At 36.4% G+C, this 15,958-nt stretch overlaps 1 protein-coding gene across 2 annotated transcripts; it reads right to left on the minus strand.

Annotated features, from left to right (window-relative positions):
- Window positions 1-4,557: 4,557 nt before the first annotated feature.
- On the minus strand, window positions 4,558-14,791 carry LOC140007907 (uncharacterized). Of its 2 annotated transcripts, none has more exons than XM_072051592.1 (7): window positions 14,566-14,791; window positions 14,456-14,495; window positions 14,275-14,357; window positions 7,317-7,394; window positions 7,150-7,203; window positions 6,796-6,930; window positions 4,558-6,657 (listed from the first exon to the last, which is right to left on the minus strand). In XM_072051592.1, exons 4-7 carry the CDS (start codon window positions 7,368-7,370, stop codon window positions 4,951-4,953), a joined length of 1,950 nt encoding a protein of 649 aa, XP_071907693.1. In that variant the 5' UTR covers window positions 7,371-7,394; window positions 14,275-14,357; window positions 14,456-14,495; window positions 14,566-14,791; the 3' UTR covers window positions 4,558-4,950. The 2 variants fall into 2 exon arrangements, with proteins under 2 accessions (XP_071907693.1, XP_071907692.1); XM_072051591.1 differs by having other exon boundaries at window positions 4,558-6,666; window positions 14,566-14,789.
- Window positions 14,792-15,958: the final 1,167 nt, after the last annotated feature.

Genomic DNA, 15,958 nt, shown 5'->3' on the forward strand with positions numbered 1-15,958 from the left:
GTTGATCTAGCAATGATTGTCTGTCTAGCAGATTTCCATGCTATTGCACCACCACCAAGGGTGAACACATAACCACTAGTGGATTTCGTATCATTTGAATCAGAGATCCAATTAGCATCACTGTAACCTTCTAATACAGTGGGAAATCCACTATACAGGATACCAAAATTCATGGTACCTCTCAAATATTTCATTAGTCTGACTAATGCAAACCAATGCTCACGGTTGGGATTATGAGTATATCTACTCAGTCGACATACAGCATAAGCTATATCAGGTCTAGTAAAATTCATCAGATGCATCAGACTCCCAATAATCTGAGCATATCTAGACTGAGCAATTGGGTCACCATTATTTTTCTTTAATTGAGTGTTAGCATCATAAGGAGTACTCACAGGTGTCACATCATAATTTTCAAACTTCCTAAGAAGTCTTTCTGTATAATGTTCTTGTGACAACATTATACCATCACATTTCCTTATGATTTTAACACCCAATATTATTTTGGCTTCACCCAAATCTTTCATATCAAAATTAGAAGACAAAAAATATTTAGTACTATTTACAATATCTAGACTAGTACCAAATATAAGCATGTCATCCACATATAAACTGATTATCACATATTGATCATTTATAATTTTGACATATACACATTTATCCACTTCTACAGACGAGAAACCATCTTTCATCAATACTTGATCAAATTTCTCATGCCACTGTTTAGGAGCTTGTTTTAGGCCATAAAGAGATTTAATTAGTTTACAAACCTTATTTTCTTGTCCAGATACAATACATCCCTCAGGTTGAAACATATAAATTTCTTTTTCTAAATCACCATTTAAAAAGGCTGTTTTGACATCCATTTGATGAATAACAAGTTTATGGATAGAAGCTAAAGCAAATAAAACTCGAATAGACGCAATTCTAGTTACTGGTGCAAATGTATCAAAATAATCAATATTTTATTTTTGAGAAAATCCTTTTGCTACTAAACGAGCTTTGTACTTTTCTATAGAGCCATCAGAGTTATATTTTCTTTTAAAAATCCATTTGCAACCAATAGGTTTTGCACCAGGAGGTAAGTCTACCAAAATCCAAGTTTTATTTGACAAGATAGAATCTATTTCAGATTTAATTGCTTCTTTCCAAAATTTACACTCAGGAGAAGAAATAGCATCGGAGTATGTTAAAGGATCATTATCAACAAGAAAGGTTTGGAATTCATTTCCAAATGAAAATTCTTTTCTTGGCCTTTTGCTCCTTCTTAATTCCTCAATTGGAATAATTTCCTTATTTATTTCAACAGGTGCATGAGAAATTTTACTAGACAGTGGAAAAATATGTTCAAAAAATTCAGCATTCTTTGTCTCAATAATTGTATTACAATCAAGTATATCACTTCTTAACACAAGAAATCTATATGCAGCACTATGTTCAGCATATCCAATAAACATACAATCAGAAGTTTTAGAACCTATTTTCCTTTTCTTAGGTTCAGGCAACAAGACTTTAGCAAGACACCCCCAAACTTTTAAATATTTCAAATTTGGTTTATAATTTTTCCATAACTCATAAGGTGTTTTGCCAGTCTTTTTATGTGGGATTCTATTTTGTAAGTGACATGCAGATAATATAGCTTCTCCCCATAAATTATCTGGAGCATGAGAACTAATTAACATAGAGTTCATCATTTCTTTTAATGTTCTATTTTTCCTTTCAGCTACTCCATTAGATTCTGGAGAATAAGGTGGAGTTATTTCATGTATTATGTCTTCCTGTTCACAAAGGTTATCTAAAGTTAAATATTCTCCACCCCTATCTGATCTAATTCTTTTTATCCTTTTATTAAGTTGATTTTCTACTTCAGACTTATAGGATAAAAAGGCATTATAAGTATCATCTTTATTTCTAAGTAAATAAACTTTGGTATATCTAGAATAGTCATCTATAAAGGTGACATAATGCTACACAAAACTAACCAAATGACATATTTGTCTTGTGAAATCCATCAATAATTGACCAAAGTGGTATTGGCTAAAAATATTAGTCTTGTGAAATCCATGGTAATTTTTTAAAAAAACATACAAACACTAAAATAACACAACATACAAACAACAATGTTCTTTTTTTCTGCCTTGCTTTTTGAGGAAGTGACTTTGCAGCTTGAAGATATTATAATTGATTCCTTCACCATAGAACCATCACTTTGCGGTTAAGCATCAATGACCAAACTTGACACACAAACTGCTGGGGTCTGTCATGATTACTAACTAATATTAACATATGATAAAAACAGTCTCAAGTTTCTTGTATCTTTTCCACTTTAACCAATTGGGTTGTATGTATCTTATCTCATTGTAAATAGTCATGACATCCAATTTTTTGTTTCTGGCCTTTTTGTGACTTGTGAGTACATTTCTAGGTCAGAATCGTATATATTTCTAGGACTAGCTTTTTAGTATTCTTTTCTTGATCAAAGGACTCACCGATAGAACCACATTCCTTCCAACATTCTTGAGTTGAAGAAATGTCCTTCATAAACAGATTGAATCGTTTGTACAGTTTTACAATAGTGTATCAGGACGATTATTTTGAATTTAAAATTTAAATTTCGTATATGTGTCATCTATCTGACTTTGATAATATATGTACTGACAGTACATATAAGATTAACTCATGAATAAAATTAGACAATAGAAAATAAAATCAATGTTGTAAACATGAGATAAAACGATAAAGTCTTCTACAAATAAAACAATAAACACTTCTAAAAATACAATATAAAAAAATACATTCATGTTTATAGTCAATTCCATCATCCTTTCCCACTCCAAAAAGACTAACAATTCAACTTTTGTTTATAGTCAATAGTTATAGTGAAAAAAGTATATGGATTCATTGGTTTTCTAAATGCCCGAATAGAGATCCTAATTTTTGTTTGGGGATACATTAAAAAAAATGAGACAAAATAATTTAGCATCTCCATATAAAGTAAAATAATAATACCGTGCAAATGCACTTAAAATTTGATCTATTTAAAAAAAATTTAAAAAGAGATTAAAGGAGAGTGGAATTCTTAATTTACTTGAAACAATAAGAAGTTGGAAGAAGGAAAGTAATTTGAAAGGCAATATTTTAATTTGTTTAAGGAGTCAAAAAAGTTTGGAAAGGAAGAGAACAGAGGATTTGACCAAATCGATACTTAGATGGTCAAACAGAATGTATTGGAAAAGAAAAACAGGGAGAATTTTTCAGAACCAAATTACTAACTGGACAACCTAAATGGATTAGCATGAGTAATATGCTAATGATATAAAAATAAAAGTTGTCAAAATTTTATAAGTAACAATGAATAATCAAGACAAATAATAGGGGTACAAAATTAAAAAGATTTGAGGACTTGTAGAATTATCCTAATTACAGATTAAAAAGGGAATCATGCCATTGAAGAGAATGTGAAAATAAATAAATAAAAATTATGGATTGATTGATTTAAAAAAATCAAGAAAGGCATAATCAGAGAAGACTATCTGAGAAGTTCTTAAAAGAATATCAATGACAACGAGTATCTCAAATTTTTTCTTTTTTTTTCTGTAAAATTTCAGAACCAAAATTCTTTAGACCCCAGCATTTATTTTCACAGGAACAATATATTTTACTATGCTACCATGAACCTTGAAGTCAATGCCCTCGATTCCAATGGATAATAGTTTCATTAATTTGTTTGTGCTTTTTTTTTTGCGGTAAATAGATGAAAACTTTGAGTTCCTTGAATTCTTTAAAGCGCCTAATATCATCAGTTACTGGAAACTCAAAAAATAGAGAAGCATTTTATTAGAATCGGACCAAAAAATTTATTTGAAATACCATAACAACATTTATGAACAACCAACTGTTATACTGCTCATCATGTTACAGTTACACTAATATAGTGCTCATGGGAATGCATTCCTATTGAAATTTTGCTTTTTCTTTATCTTCTGTGAAATTTTATTAGTTTAGACGTTATAAGGACTAGTGTTAAAGGCGCACCCAGTGTGTGCAATTTAGAAATAATTATTGATTTTTATGAATATATTAATATTATTTTTACAAAAATAAATTTTATATAAATTCTTCATGAAAAAAAAATTACAATTTATTAGTAATTTTTTCTTTAATACAGTTATAGTTAATTTGATAGTTGCTGTATCTAAGGGAGTTATAGGAGATTATATTAGCAAATATGATTAGGTGGTTGGGGTAAAAATTAATTTTTTTAAGAGCAAAATTGGAAGTTCAAAAAATGACACAAAATGTTTATCCCAACTGCCACCTCTCTCCTTTTACTGTTTTATGGATATTTGGTGTGCTCATCCTTTTTTTTTCTTTTTGGTTGGTTGTAATTTGGGTCCTACATTCAAGTGTTTTCAATAATTGAAGCATATAAAGGGAAAAATTTGAGAAACCACAACAATTCATTTACAGGTTATATAAATCAGTAAACAGGAATAGTATAAAAAAGATGAACAAAATGGCTACAAGCACAGCCATGGTATTTAGAAACATTCAGCATTGAGAATTTCATAGCAATATTCTCATTCAACACTAATGAAAAGGGAATCGACATGAGGGTTTTCTACCTTGATATTCGTCAATTTTAAATAGGTATTACAATTAGCTATGAGGTGGCCGATTTAAGATTTAGTTGATAGAGGTTGACAAGAAACTATACAAACTGTGATAGAATACAGATGTATTTTGCAACATCTAGAAATAATTGAAAGTTGAAAATTTCCATTTTTTCCCCTCTAAATGTTGGTAATAACCCATTAAGAATAGTACCAGTAAGAACCGGCAATGCATGATTTCATAAATTAGATCCAAGCTCGACACAGATTGATCCGCATCATGTGAACCTTTTTCTTGGTCATAAGCCACTGACATCTAAAAACTAACGAGCATACATTACTTTACACCGACTGAGGCCATCAGGTCTTCGTACTCTGGATCACTCTCCTGTTTCTGAATCTTTGCTCTGTTACTGCTTAAATGAGTATTAAGAGAAACAGATGTTGGCGAGAAGGGATCATACACTTGCTGTACTCCAGAAGCTCTAGAAGATAGCCCAGCAGCAGGTTGAAAGGAAATATTACTGTTAATATGTTGATTTGGAGCAACAAAACTTGGCGGCCTAGTTGCCGATGGAGGGTAGTTTTGCTGAATTTGCATTGGGCCCCCTGCTCGAGGAATTCCATCTGCATTGACGAATGGGGGATCTAAATTGAAGTTTCTTGGTTGCAGTAGAGGAGCAGCATTCGAACCTGGAAATGGTGCATGCCTAGGTGGACCCAGAAGCGCTGTTGGACTACTGGGAAAGTTAACAGACGTTTGAGCTCTAGGCTGCATCATTTGATTGCCAACATTAGGCCTAGAAAACCCTGGATTTGCAGGTGGTAGTCTCAACATGTGCATTCCTGGCTGAACAGGTGAAATCTGAGATTCCTGATATGGCTGTGCTGATTGATTTGGATGTAAAAGTATAGGTTGAGTATTTGGTCTATGAGCAACTTCAAGGGCTGGATTGTGTGGCCGGTGAGGCTGAAAAGTAAAATCATTTGAGCTGGGTTGCTGTGGTCTGGGAGCAGTCATATTTGCAGGGTTAATGGCATTAAAACTGACAGCACCAGCAGGACCAGAATTAGGAATTCCTGAAGCTGGATGTAGTAGTGTTGATGAAGATGTCACTGGTGAAAGAAGAGGGGTGGATCCTGGTACCACATTGGGAGATGAATTAGGTATCACAGCTCGTGGCATAACAGACTGCATGGGACCAGGTACTTTTGCTGCTGAAGGTAGTGGAGAAAGTGAAAGCCCCTGTTGGAAGTGGGAACTAGAGTTGAAGTATGGGACATTTGCGGGATGATTAACTGCAGCACCAGCTGACTGCAAAGCAGATTGCTGGGTAATTGGAAAGATATTTGGCGGTGCAGCTCTGGACACAGCCAAAGGATGAGAAGCCATGGAGGGGTGGCCCTGCAGACCAGTTGTTGCAGGGGTCATTGACATCATATTTCCAGCTCCAATGGATGTTGGAGTGTTCACTGGTACTATAGATGATCCAGCATAAGGTGGCTGGTAAGAAATAGATATTGAACTCCCAAACTGGGTGGGCCCAGTTGGTGCTGACTGGTTAGTAGATAATTGTGGTGATGTGACATTTGATTGAATAGGTGCAGGTTGTGAAGCTGACAAAGGTGGCGGATGTGAAATGTATGGCCTCTGCAGAACTTGTGGTTGCTGTGGCCCGGAGGTAATAAGTGAAGGATTCTGGGGAACCGGAGTAAATCCCACTGTGACAACTGGCCGAGGACCAAATATTGGCAGCATACTTGAGGGATTGAACTGTGATGGAGACAAATGGACAGGAGCCGCAGCAAAACCTGATGATGGAAAGGCATGTGTCTGAGGTGCACCCACAGGAAACCAAGGCCCTGAGTACTGCTGAAAGTGATTAGGTGAAGGTGCTGGTCCAGATCCTACACTTGGCTGAGCCACTCCACTTGCCACACCAGCAGGCACATTAGTACCAGGTGTGCCTTGACTCGGAGCACCACTATTCACATTGTCACCAGATGTTGCAGTTGATGTTACAGTAATGGAAGCAGGATTCCCCTGAAAAGTCTAACAATTACTAAGTTATTTTCGTACAAAGAATGGCATGAAGAAGTAAATTACTCTAAATGACCTTAAGAAGATATTAGCAATCATAACTGACTAATATTCTACGATCTTAAAGTTCAGGAGACTCACCGAAACTGGGGTGACTAGCAGTTCAATAAGAGCCACCGCAGCATCAATCTTTTCATATGTGTCAGCTGATACATGAACGTGCAACTCATCATAACTACCACATGTTTCATTACCATCAGGAGTAGTAACTTCAACCTGGAGAGTGATAAGAATAATAGCAGAGAAAAACATAAAGAGAAGCCCATGCATATCATCATGCAGCCCATCGCATGTACCAGCGTAAACAAAAGAGAAATAAATACCCAAGCTGATGCTCTGGATAATTACTAAAAAAGGGGCGAGAATCATATGCATGCAGGACCTAGTGAAACAGGACAAGAAATATAGCAAGGCAACTTGGGGCAGCCACATTACCTTTTCTCCAGTAACTGCTCTTGTTCCATAAACTCGTACTTTAGCTCCAGTTTCCTGATCTCAAAGTAAACAACCAGTGAATTTTTCACACAGAATTATAATTGCATACTATAAATAATTGTGGCAGTAATATAATATTAGCACAGAGGGCATATGCCGATATAAACCTTTTCCAGTCGCTTTTGAGTGTCATTTGCTGGCCCAAAAATTAAACCAACCATATTATATGCAGCATTCTCTTTAATCTGCACATAGACAGAGCAAAAACCAATACGAGGAATGTCATCAGCAAATCCCAGAAGTGTCCAATATTAGTTCTGCATGCAAGAAATTAAAAACAACTGTGACATTAGAAAAAGTGTGGCCTCTTTCTTTCTCTAGTTTCTCAAGCAAGAGTGGGATGGAGGAGACCCAAGAGTACAGTGTGTCTCTTCTTGTATCAATAAAGATTTGAAATCCAAACCAATAGGTAGGCACATGACTACATGTGTATGATCCACAAGAATGTCCATGGTCATCCTACTGCAAAATAAGTGTAAGCTTTATTCCTATTAATTTGTGAAACGAATAGACCCAACAAAACTTCAAAGGAACTCAGTAGTCAGTGATGTACTAGTTTCAAACCATCTTCACCACTCAGCAAGGCTAGAAAGTAAACAATTTCGATATCCAACATATCCACCTTTCCATATGAATGAAATCCTTATCTCTCAGCACACATAATATTAACAAATCATCTTTCTTGGAAGTCTAACTTCTTAATGATCTCACTCTAGATCCTCCAAAAAATTAAGATGTCCGCATAGATAATGTATTTCACCTAAGAGGTAACATTCAGTGTCCTTGTTAAGGTCTTGTTAAATAAAATAATAACTCAAACAGGAATTTGACCAACGGTAAACAAAGTTCTCATTTGATTATACCTCTACCCAGTATAAGAAAAGCTTTGTCACTTAAGCCCTGCTTTGAGAACCAACCATATAACTGAAGAAAATAAGTTGAAAGACTACTGCCAGACAACATATGAACAAATAGGCAAACACCAAAAAAAATTATAGAAAATTTCTGTCGAAAATATTATCCCCCATGATTATGGGAGATATTATCGCCCATGATTATGGGATTTTATTGCTTATGATCAATCAAGTTTGAATAGATTAACTAAAATAAAAGATAGGATGTGAGTTGATTACGTAATCCCTAAAATCATGATTCTGTTACCTTAAGTTGTGGCAGAATTGTGAAAGGGTTGCCCTATAAATGTCTACCTTGTAAGCATATTCCGAGTGTGGGAAAATAAAAAAAGCAGAGTTTTGTTTATTTCCTTTTCGTTTTTAAAGTTTACATAGTATCAGAGCTCCGGCTCTGTACCAATTCCTGTCCATGAATTACTGAGCAGCCATGACTGGATCCAAGGAGTCTACTGCTCACACAAGAGAAGACTCATTCTCATCTTCAGTAATTACCCAAACTACGGATTACACTGCTTCAAATTCTCCTTCCCTGCAAATAACCGTTCATAAATTAAATGGTTCCAATTATCTGGAATGGGCTCAATCCGTAAAACTTGCTATTGATGGCAGAGGTAAACTCGGCCACATTACTGGAGAAATTCAACAACCAGCTGCTGAAGATCCCAATTTGAAGAGATGGTGGTATTCAGAGAACTCTCTAGTTATTGCTTGGTTGATAAACTCTATGGAATTAGCGATAGGAAAGCTACATTTATTTTTGCCCACAGCCAAAGATGTGTGGGACGCTGTCTGGGATATGTATTCCGATGTAAAGAATTCGTCTCAAATTTTCAATCTCAAAGACGAAATTGTGGAAATTAAGAAAAGAAGACAGAGATGTTACAACCTATTACAATCCGATGGTAACTTTATGGCAGGAATTGGATCTTTGTTATGAGGACGAATCGGACTGCCCTGCAGACAGTGTTTGATATAAGAAATGGGAGGAGAACGACAGAGTCTATGTCTTCCTGGCCGAACTAAATCAAGAACTTGATGAGGTGCGAGGTCGTATTTTGGGCAAGAAGTCTCTTCCCTCCATTCGTGAAGTATTTTTTGAGGTCAGGAGAGAAGAATCAAGGCATAAGGTGATGCTAAAGTCCAAGGTAGAGTGTGAAGTTGAGAGTTCAGCATTGGTTTCTAAGGGGACAGATTTGGACGGAGATAGAAGCCTTGGTGTGAACACTGTAAAAAGTCGTGGCACACAAAGGACACGTGCTAGGAATTACATGGGAAACCTTCGAATTTCAAGAAGAAAATGGAGGTGATAGCAAGGCGTTGCAGACTGTGAACGAGGATTCTCAAAAGCAACAAACCGACTCTGAGACACTGACCTTCACAAAGGAACAATTAAGCCAATTGTACAAACTCTTTAAGTCTCCACAATTTTCAACCACTGAGCAAAAAAGCTTCACTCCCTTCTGCTCTTTTGCTAAAAATAGTAATCATTTTATTGTTCCTCTTTCATGTAAAACATCAAATGCATCTTGTGCACGAGTTTTATGGGTTATTGATTTTGGGGCCACTGATCATATGACCAATTCGTCACAATTATTTTCAACTTACAGTCCATGTGCAGGCAATAAGAGGGTCAAGATTGCTAATGGATCATTATCCATTAGAGCTGGCATAGGTTCCGTTGTCATCTCTCCTACTCAAACACTTCATAGAGTTCTTCATGTTCCAAATTTATCTTGCAATTTGCTGTCCATAAGTAAATTAACTAGGGATCTCAAGTGTCGGATTAATTTTTTTCCCTTCTTTCTATGAGTTTCAGGAACAGACCACGGGAAGAATGATTGGATGCGCTAGAGAAAATGGGGGACTTTACTTCCTTGAAGATGGATCAAATGTGACAATACCAATCAAAAACACATGTTACAAGTCTGTGTCTATTACTAGTAATAAAGAGATTACGATATGGCACTTTAGACTAGAACATCCTAGTTTTTATTACTTGAAATATTTATTGTCAGCTTTGTTTAAGAATAAGGATTCATCTTCCTTTCAATGTGAAATCTACGAATTGGCTAAACATCATCGGTCTACATCTTCTATACAACCTTATCAACCCTCAAAACCATTTTTTCTATTACATACTGATGTTTGGGGTCCCTCTAGAATTTCAACTCAGTTTGGAAAAAAATGGTTTGTTACATTCATTGTTGATCACATGAGAGTTTGTTGGGTGTATTTATTAAGAGAGAAATCAGAGGTTGCAAGTGTGTTTCAAAATTTCTACTGCATGGTTCTGACCCAATTTCAAGAAAAAGTCAAAATTGCACAGATTGACAATGGAAAAGAATATTTCAATAAAATTTTCGGAAGTTTCTTTCTTGAAAAAGGGATTGTGCATTAAAGCTCCTGCAATGATGCTCCACAACAGAATGGGGTAATTGAAAGAAAAAATAAACATCTTTTAGAAGTGGCAAGGGCATTACTTTTTTCAAGAAATGTTCCTAAATATCTATGGGATGAAGCAATTTTAACTGCTACATATCTCATAAACAAAATGCCCTCAAGAACATTGAATTTACAAACTCCTTTGAATTTTTTCAAAACACTTTATCCCATTTCTTGATTAACATATGAAATCTCACAAAAGGTGTTTGGGTGCATAGCCTTTGTTCACAATCATGAACAGGGTCAAAGTAAGTTAGATATTCGAGCAAGAAAACGCATTTTTGTTGGATATGCACCCACGCAAAATGGGCATAAATGCTTTGATCCTATTTCACAAAAAAATGTTTGTAACCATAGATGTAACAATTTTTAAAGATAAACCCTTATTGCAGATCCTCTTCAGGCAGGGATTCGGCATATAGAAGAACTTAGAGAAGATGATGATGTTTTTTGTACTGAAAATCAAATTCCTAATCAAATTTTGTTGATAGGGGGAATTGATTTTACTAATTTTTTAGAAAAATCTACAGCACAATTTCCTCGACAAAAATCTTTTCAAGATAACAATCCTGAAAAATCAAATGACTCTTCAATTTACCTGTCAAAAGGATTTTGAAAAACTTGAAAAAATTGATCAAGGATTAAAAGAGGGTCCCTTGTCTTTAGTGCCAATAATAGAGTCAAATTCTTTTAGTGAAAGACATGGGAACGTAACTGGAAAAAACCTGAACCCTATGTCAGGAAAAATTATTGAGGAAAAGAAAAAGATCCCCCATCTCTTCACAACAAGGAATCCAAACCTAGGGTAGAATTTGATGTGTTTGAGTCCTCAGATAAAGTTTCCTCTGATTCAAAGATTGCTCATTTGGATCTTCCTATTGCACTCCAAAAGGGAGTGCGTTCTTGTACCAAACACCCCATAACTAACTATGTCTCTTATGAAAAGAGATCCCCTACTTTCTTGACATTTACTTCACAACTTTCTTCTGTGGAAATTCCAAAGAATGTACAGGAAGCATTACAAGTTCCAGAGTGGAGAAAGGCTATTGAAGAGGAGATGCATGCTCTTGAGAAGAATCAAACATGGGAAGTAACAAACCTGTCACAAGGTAAAAAAAAACAATAGGGTGTAAATGGGTCTCTACCATCAAGTATAATTTCGATGAGACATTGGAATGGTACAAAGCTCAATTCGTGGCTAAAGGGTTTACTCAAACCTACAGGATCAACTATCTTGAAACCTTTGCTCCAGTGGCAAAATTATACACTATCAGGGAGCTTCTCTCAATGGTAGTAAACCTTGATTGGCCACTACAATAACTTGATGTAAAGAATGCATTTTTAAATGGAGATCTGGAGGAAGAGGTGTACATGAATTCTCCCCCTGGATTTGAAGGGAAGTTTCAGTTTAGAATTTGCAAGCTAAAAAAATCGATATATGGTCTCAAACAATCTCCTAGGGCCTGGTTTGAATTTACTAGGTCAGTAAAGGATCATGGCTATACCCAAGTTCAGAGTAATCACACCATGTTTGTTAAACACTCCAAAGACAGGAAGATAGCAGTACTCATTGTGTACTTGGATGATATCATTTTCACAAGATATGACTTAACTGAGATGGAGCGGTTGAAGAAAAGTCTTGCTTCTAGTTTTGAAATCAAAAATTTGGGAACACTACGATATTTCTTAGGAATGGAGGTAACTCGGTCCAGAAAGGGCATGGTTGTGTCCCAAGGTAAGTATGTTTTGGATCTTTTAAGGAAACAGGGATAAGTGGATGTCGACTTGCAGACACTCCTATGGATCCGAATCACAAGTTAGTAGATCTAAAAGATGGAACACCAGTTGATACTGCTCGATACCAAAAGTTAGTGGGCAAGCTAATTTACTTGGCTCACACTCGTCCTGATATAGCCTTTTCAGTGAGTGTTGTGAGCCAGTTTATGCACTCTTTGTGTGAAGAGCACCTTGATGCAGTATATCGAATTCTGAGGTACTTAAAAAGCACTCCAGGAAAGGGATTGTTCTTTAAAAGGAGAGATCGAAGAACCATTGAAGCTTATACAGATACTGATTGGGCAGGATCAGTCATTGATAAAAGATCAACCTCGGGGTATTGTAAATTTGTATGGGGCAATTTGGTTACTTGGAGAAGTAAGAAACCAAGTGTTGTAGCTCGTACTAGTGCAGAGGTAGAGTACCGGCTATGGCTCATGGTGTGTCTCAGGTGTTACGGCTAAAGAGAGTTTTAGAGGAGCTGAAAAGACCTATTGAACTTCCAATGAGGCTCTATTGTGATAACTAGGCAGCAATTAGCATAGCTCATAATCCCATGCAACATGATAGAACCAAACATATTAAGATTGACCGCCACTTTATAAAAGAGAAACTTGAAGGAGGAATTATCTGCATGTCATTCATTCCATCAGCTCAGCAGATAGCTGACATTCTCACCAAAAGGGCTCTCTAGACCAAATTTTGAACTTCTTACAAGCAAGTTGGGCATGATAAATATATACGCACTAACTTGAGGGGGAGTGTCGAAGATATTATCTCCCATGATTATGGGATTTTATTGCTTAAGATCAATCAAGTTTGAATAGATTAACTAAAATAAAAGATAGGCTATGAGTTGATTACGTAATCCCTAAAATCATGGTTCTATTACCTTAAGTTGTGGCAGAATTGTGATAGGGTTACCCTATAAATGTCTACCTTATAAGCATATTCTGAGTGTGGGAAAATAAAAAAAGCAGAGTTCTGTTTATTTCCTTTTTTTTTTTTTACAATTTCCAATCTTGCAATCATGCAAATATGGTAAGTTTGCTGTTATCTTCACCAACTATATGCCAAAATGTAGACAAGCCATACTCTTCTTAGAAATTCTGAACTCCATAAAGGCTAGCTCTCCACATTTTTTGTTCTTTCAGCATCCACTTACCATCAATTAGACCACAAGAAGAAATCAGTAGCAGTACATGACTCGATGAGACCAAGATATCGAAGCAAAAGGACAGTTACTGTGAAATGCATCCCATCTCCGAAAGATAAACTAAGTCTGTAGCCTAATGGAATGAGATGAGCAGATTAAGCATAATTATATTAATACAGCCCCAGCCAAAATGTCCCATCCACTCACAATTAGAGGGAACGAGGGGGCAGAAGGGGAAGCATCCACCTCAAAGAATAAACATAGATAGATAGATAGATAGAAAATTAAGCTAATAAACATATAACATATTACCATAATACAAAGCCATATTTCCAGGGTCCTATTGTCCTCAAATCACCTCCAGTTTGAATTGCTTCAATTATGTTTTCATCACACAATAAGACTTTGATGTGCACTACTTTAATGCTTCAGAATCACTTTTGTGATTCAGACTTCTATTCTCTATTTCATACCACAATGCCCAATCTGACAAAATTAAATTGTGATCAACCTGGCAATAGTTATAGATGATATGGAGGCCAACTATATTCTAGCATGACAACTACTAATTTTAACTCCTTGCCTGCTACCTCAAATGTTTCCAGTGAATAATTGAAACATTCAAATATAGCCGCAATTCAGAGAAAGGCTATTTTCAATCTTTATTTCTTATTTCTCTTTTTCTTTCCCTAGAAAGCCAGATTGTGTTCTAGTTATAATGCATAAACAGGCAACAAAGTGCTAAAACCATCACATCAGTAAACTCTACTGACTTACAGGGATCGGAACTTTTGCCTCTTTCAGCACAGGTTTATAATCAGCAGGAACCTTGTAGCTCGGATTTAACTTCAGTATTTCACCTAAAAACCATCAAGAATACAGTAAATATATATATACACACACACACACATAATACAGATACAGGAAGAATTATCTAAAAGATTCATGTTGATGGTACCAGTAGCATCGCGCCTTTCAAGCTCCAATAGCTCCAATTCCTACAGAGAAATATAATGGTGTAAGTGCAACCCAAGCTACCCAGGTCAGATAGTGTACTTCAAAGTTTACCTGAGCTTCAAGCTGACGATCTGAAAATTTGTGCTCCTCAGTTTGAAATGGTGACGATAAATCTTGGTTTTCCTCAGTCTCCAACTTTCCAAGTCTCAGCTGTTGTGCTATTTGGTCCACCCGAGTCTGCCCAAAATTTGTGTCGCCACACAGGCAGCAATATCACTTAGTCAGACCGAGCATGAGAAGTGATTGCAAACCATTCGCAGAGAATAGAATGACAGTTTAGCACCACAAGGGATGCTGGTAGATTTTCAATTGCCTCCCAGCAATAATAAATTGCTTCCAAATTTGGTCTATAAATGCCTCCAACCTATTTCTAGAATTTTTTGAACTATAACCTCCCTACGATCCCCTTCAACCTTTCCTCCTGTTAACGATTCAAGAATCATTTTGAAGACCTTCTCGATTTTATCTACTTCTTCAGCCACACAAACCCAAATTTTTTTGTCAAAATGTCCAACAATTTGTTCATTTTTGTAAACGGCTTTAGCTAGAGTTGTTTTGCCTAATCCACCCATGCCAGTTATGGGAATAACTGAAATAACACTTTCAGATTCGGTCAACAACTTCTTAACTATTTCTGATTCATCCTCGTCTCTTCCTAGGACATCTCCTCGAACGATAGTAGAGTCGGTCTGTCGGCTTGTTGTGGCTCCAGAAGCAATAGTAGGGAATGCATCTTCAACTTGGTGCTTGTAGGCCAGTCCCAAACCTTCTGCATCCCGATGGATCCTTTGAAGGTTCGTGTTGATCTCCCTGATCATTGAACCCAACCTCCAACGAAAACCAATTTTATTAAAGAATGAAAAGCAGAAGAATACCTTCTTTTTCGTGAGTTGATTTCGATACTTCACCTTCCGACGAAGATTTTCACAGTTGAGCTCGTCCAGCACATTGTCAGCTTTGAAAACCTCTTCTTCCAGCTGCTTGAGCCAAATTTTCACGTCTGAGCTATGCATTTGCTCGTCGGCACCAGCCAAGAAGCCTCGAATCATTTCAGCAGATTTGTTGAGTCTCTCCAGCTCCGTTGGGAATTCACGAACCAGATTAACATGATCAGCGGCAAGGGAAACAACCGACTGCAATGCAACCTGAATAGTAGCACTAACAGCAGTATCAGCCATTTTTTCTCGCTTGGGATTGGAATTAGGATGAAAGTGTTCTGCAATGGTGATGGGGGGATGCTTTCTGCGATGAGACAAGGAAGGATATGGTTCAACTTTGGCAACTAAGGGCAGCAAGGAGGCTAAAACTTGCGGGAATGAAATTTTTCCACACAACTTTTTGCGCTTCCAAATTTTTCCACTTTTTGCAAAGCTACACTCTAAAGAGGAGACTTCCTGGAAGTTGCCAACAATTCGTAGCCACACCTTGTTGCCGACAAGTTGTC

Source organism: Coffea arabica, chromosome 1e (genome assembly GCF_036785885.1).
Source record: "Coffea arabica cultivar ET-39 chromosome 1e, Coffea Arabica ET-39 HiFi, whole genome shotgun sequence".
NCBI lineage: Eukaryota > Viridiplantae > Streptophyta > Magnoliopsida > Gentianales > Rubiaceae > Coffea > Coffea arabica.

What these genes read in the sequence shown, in the direction of transcription:
- LOC140007907 (XM_072051591.1), bottom strand. Translation starts at nt 7,370, where the DNA reads ATGGTTGGTTTAATTTTTGGGCCAGCAAATGACACTCAAAAGCGACTG. An exon ending in GAGCAGTTACTGGAGAAAAG is followed by an intron (nt 6,931 to 7,149) that starts GTAATGTGGCTG and finishes ATCACTCTCCAG; the next exon opens with GTTGAAGTTACTACTCCTGA. An exon ending in TGCTAGTCACCCCAGTTTCG is followed by an intron (nt 6,667 to 6,795) that starts GTGAGTCTCCTG and finishes AGTAATTGTTAG; the next exon opens with ACTTTTCAGGGGAATCCTGC.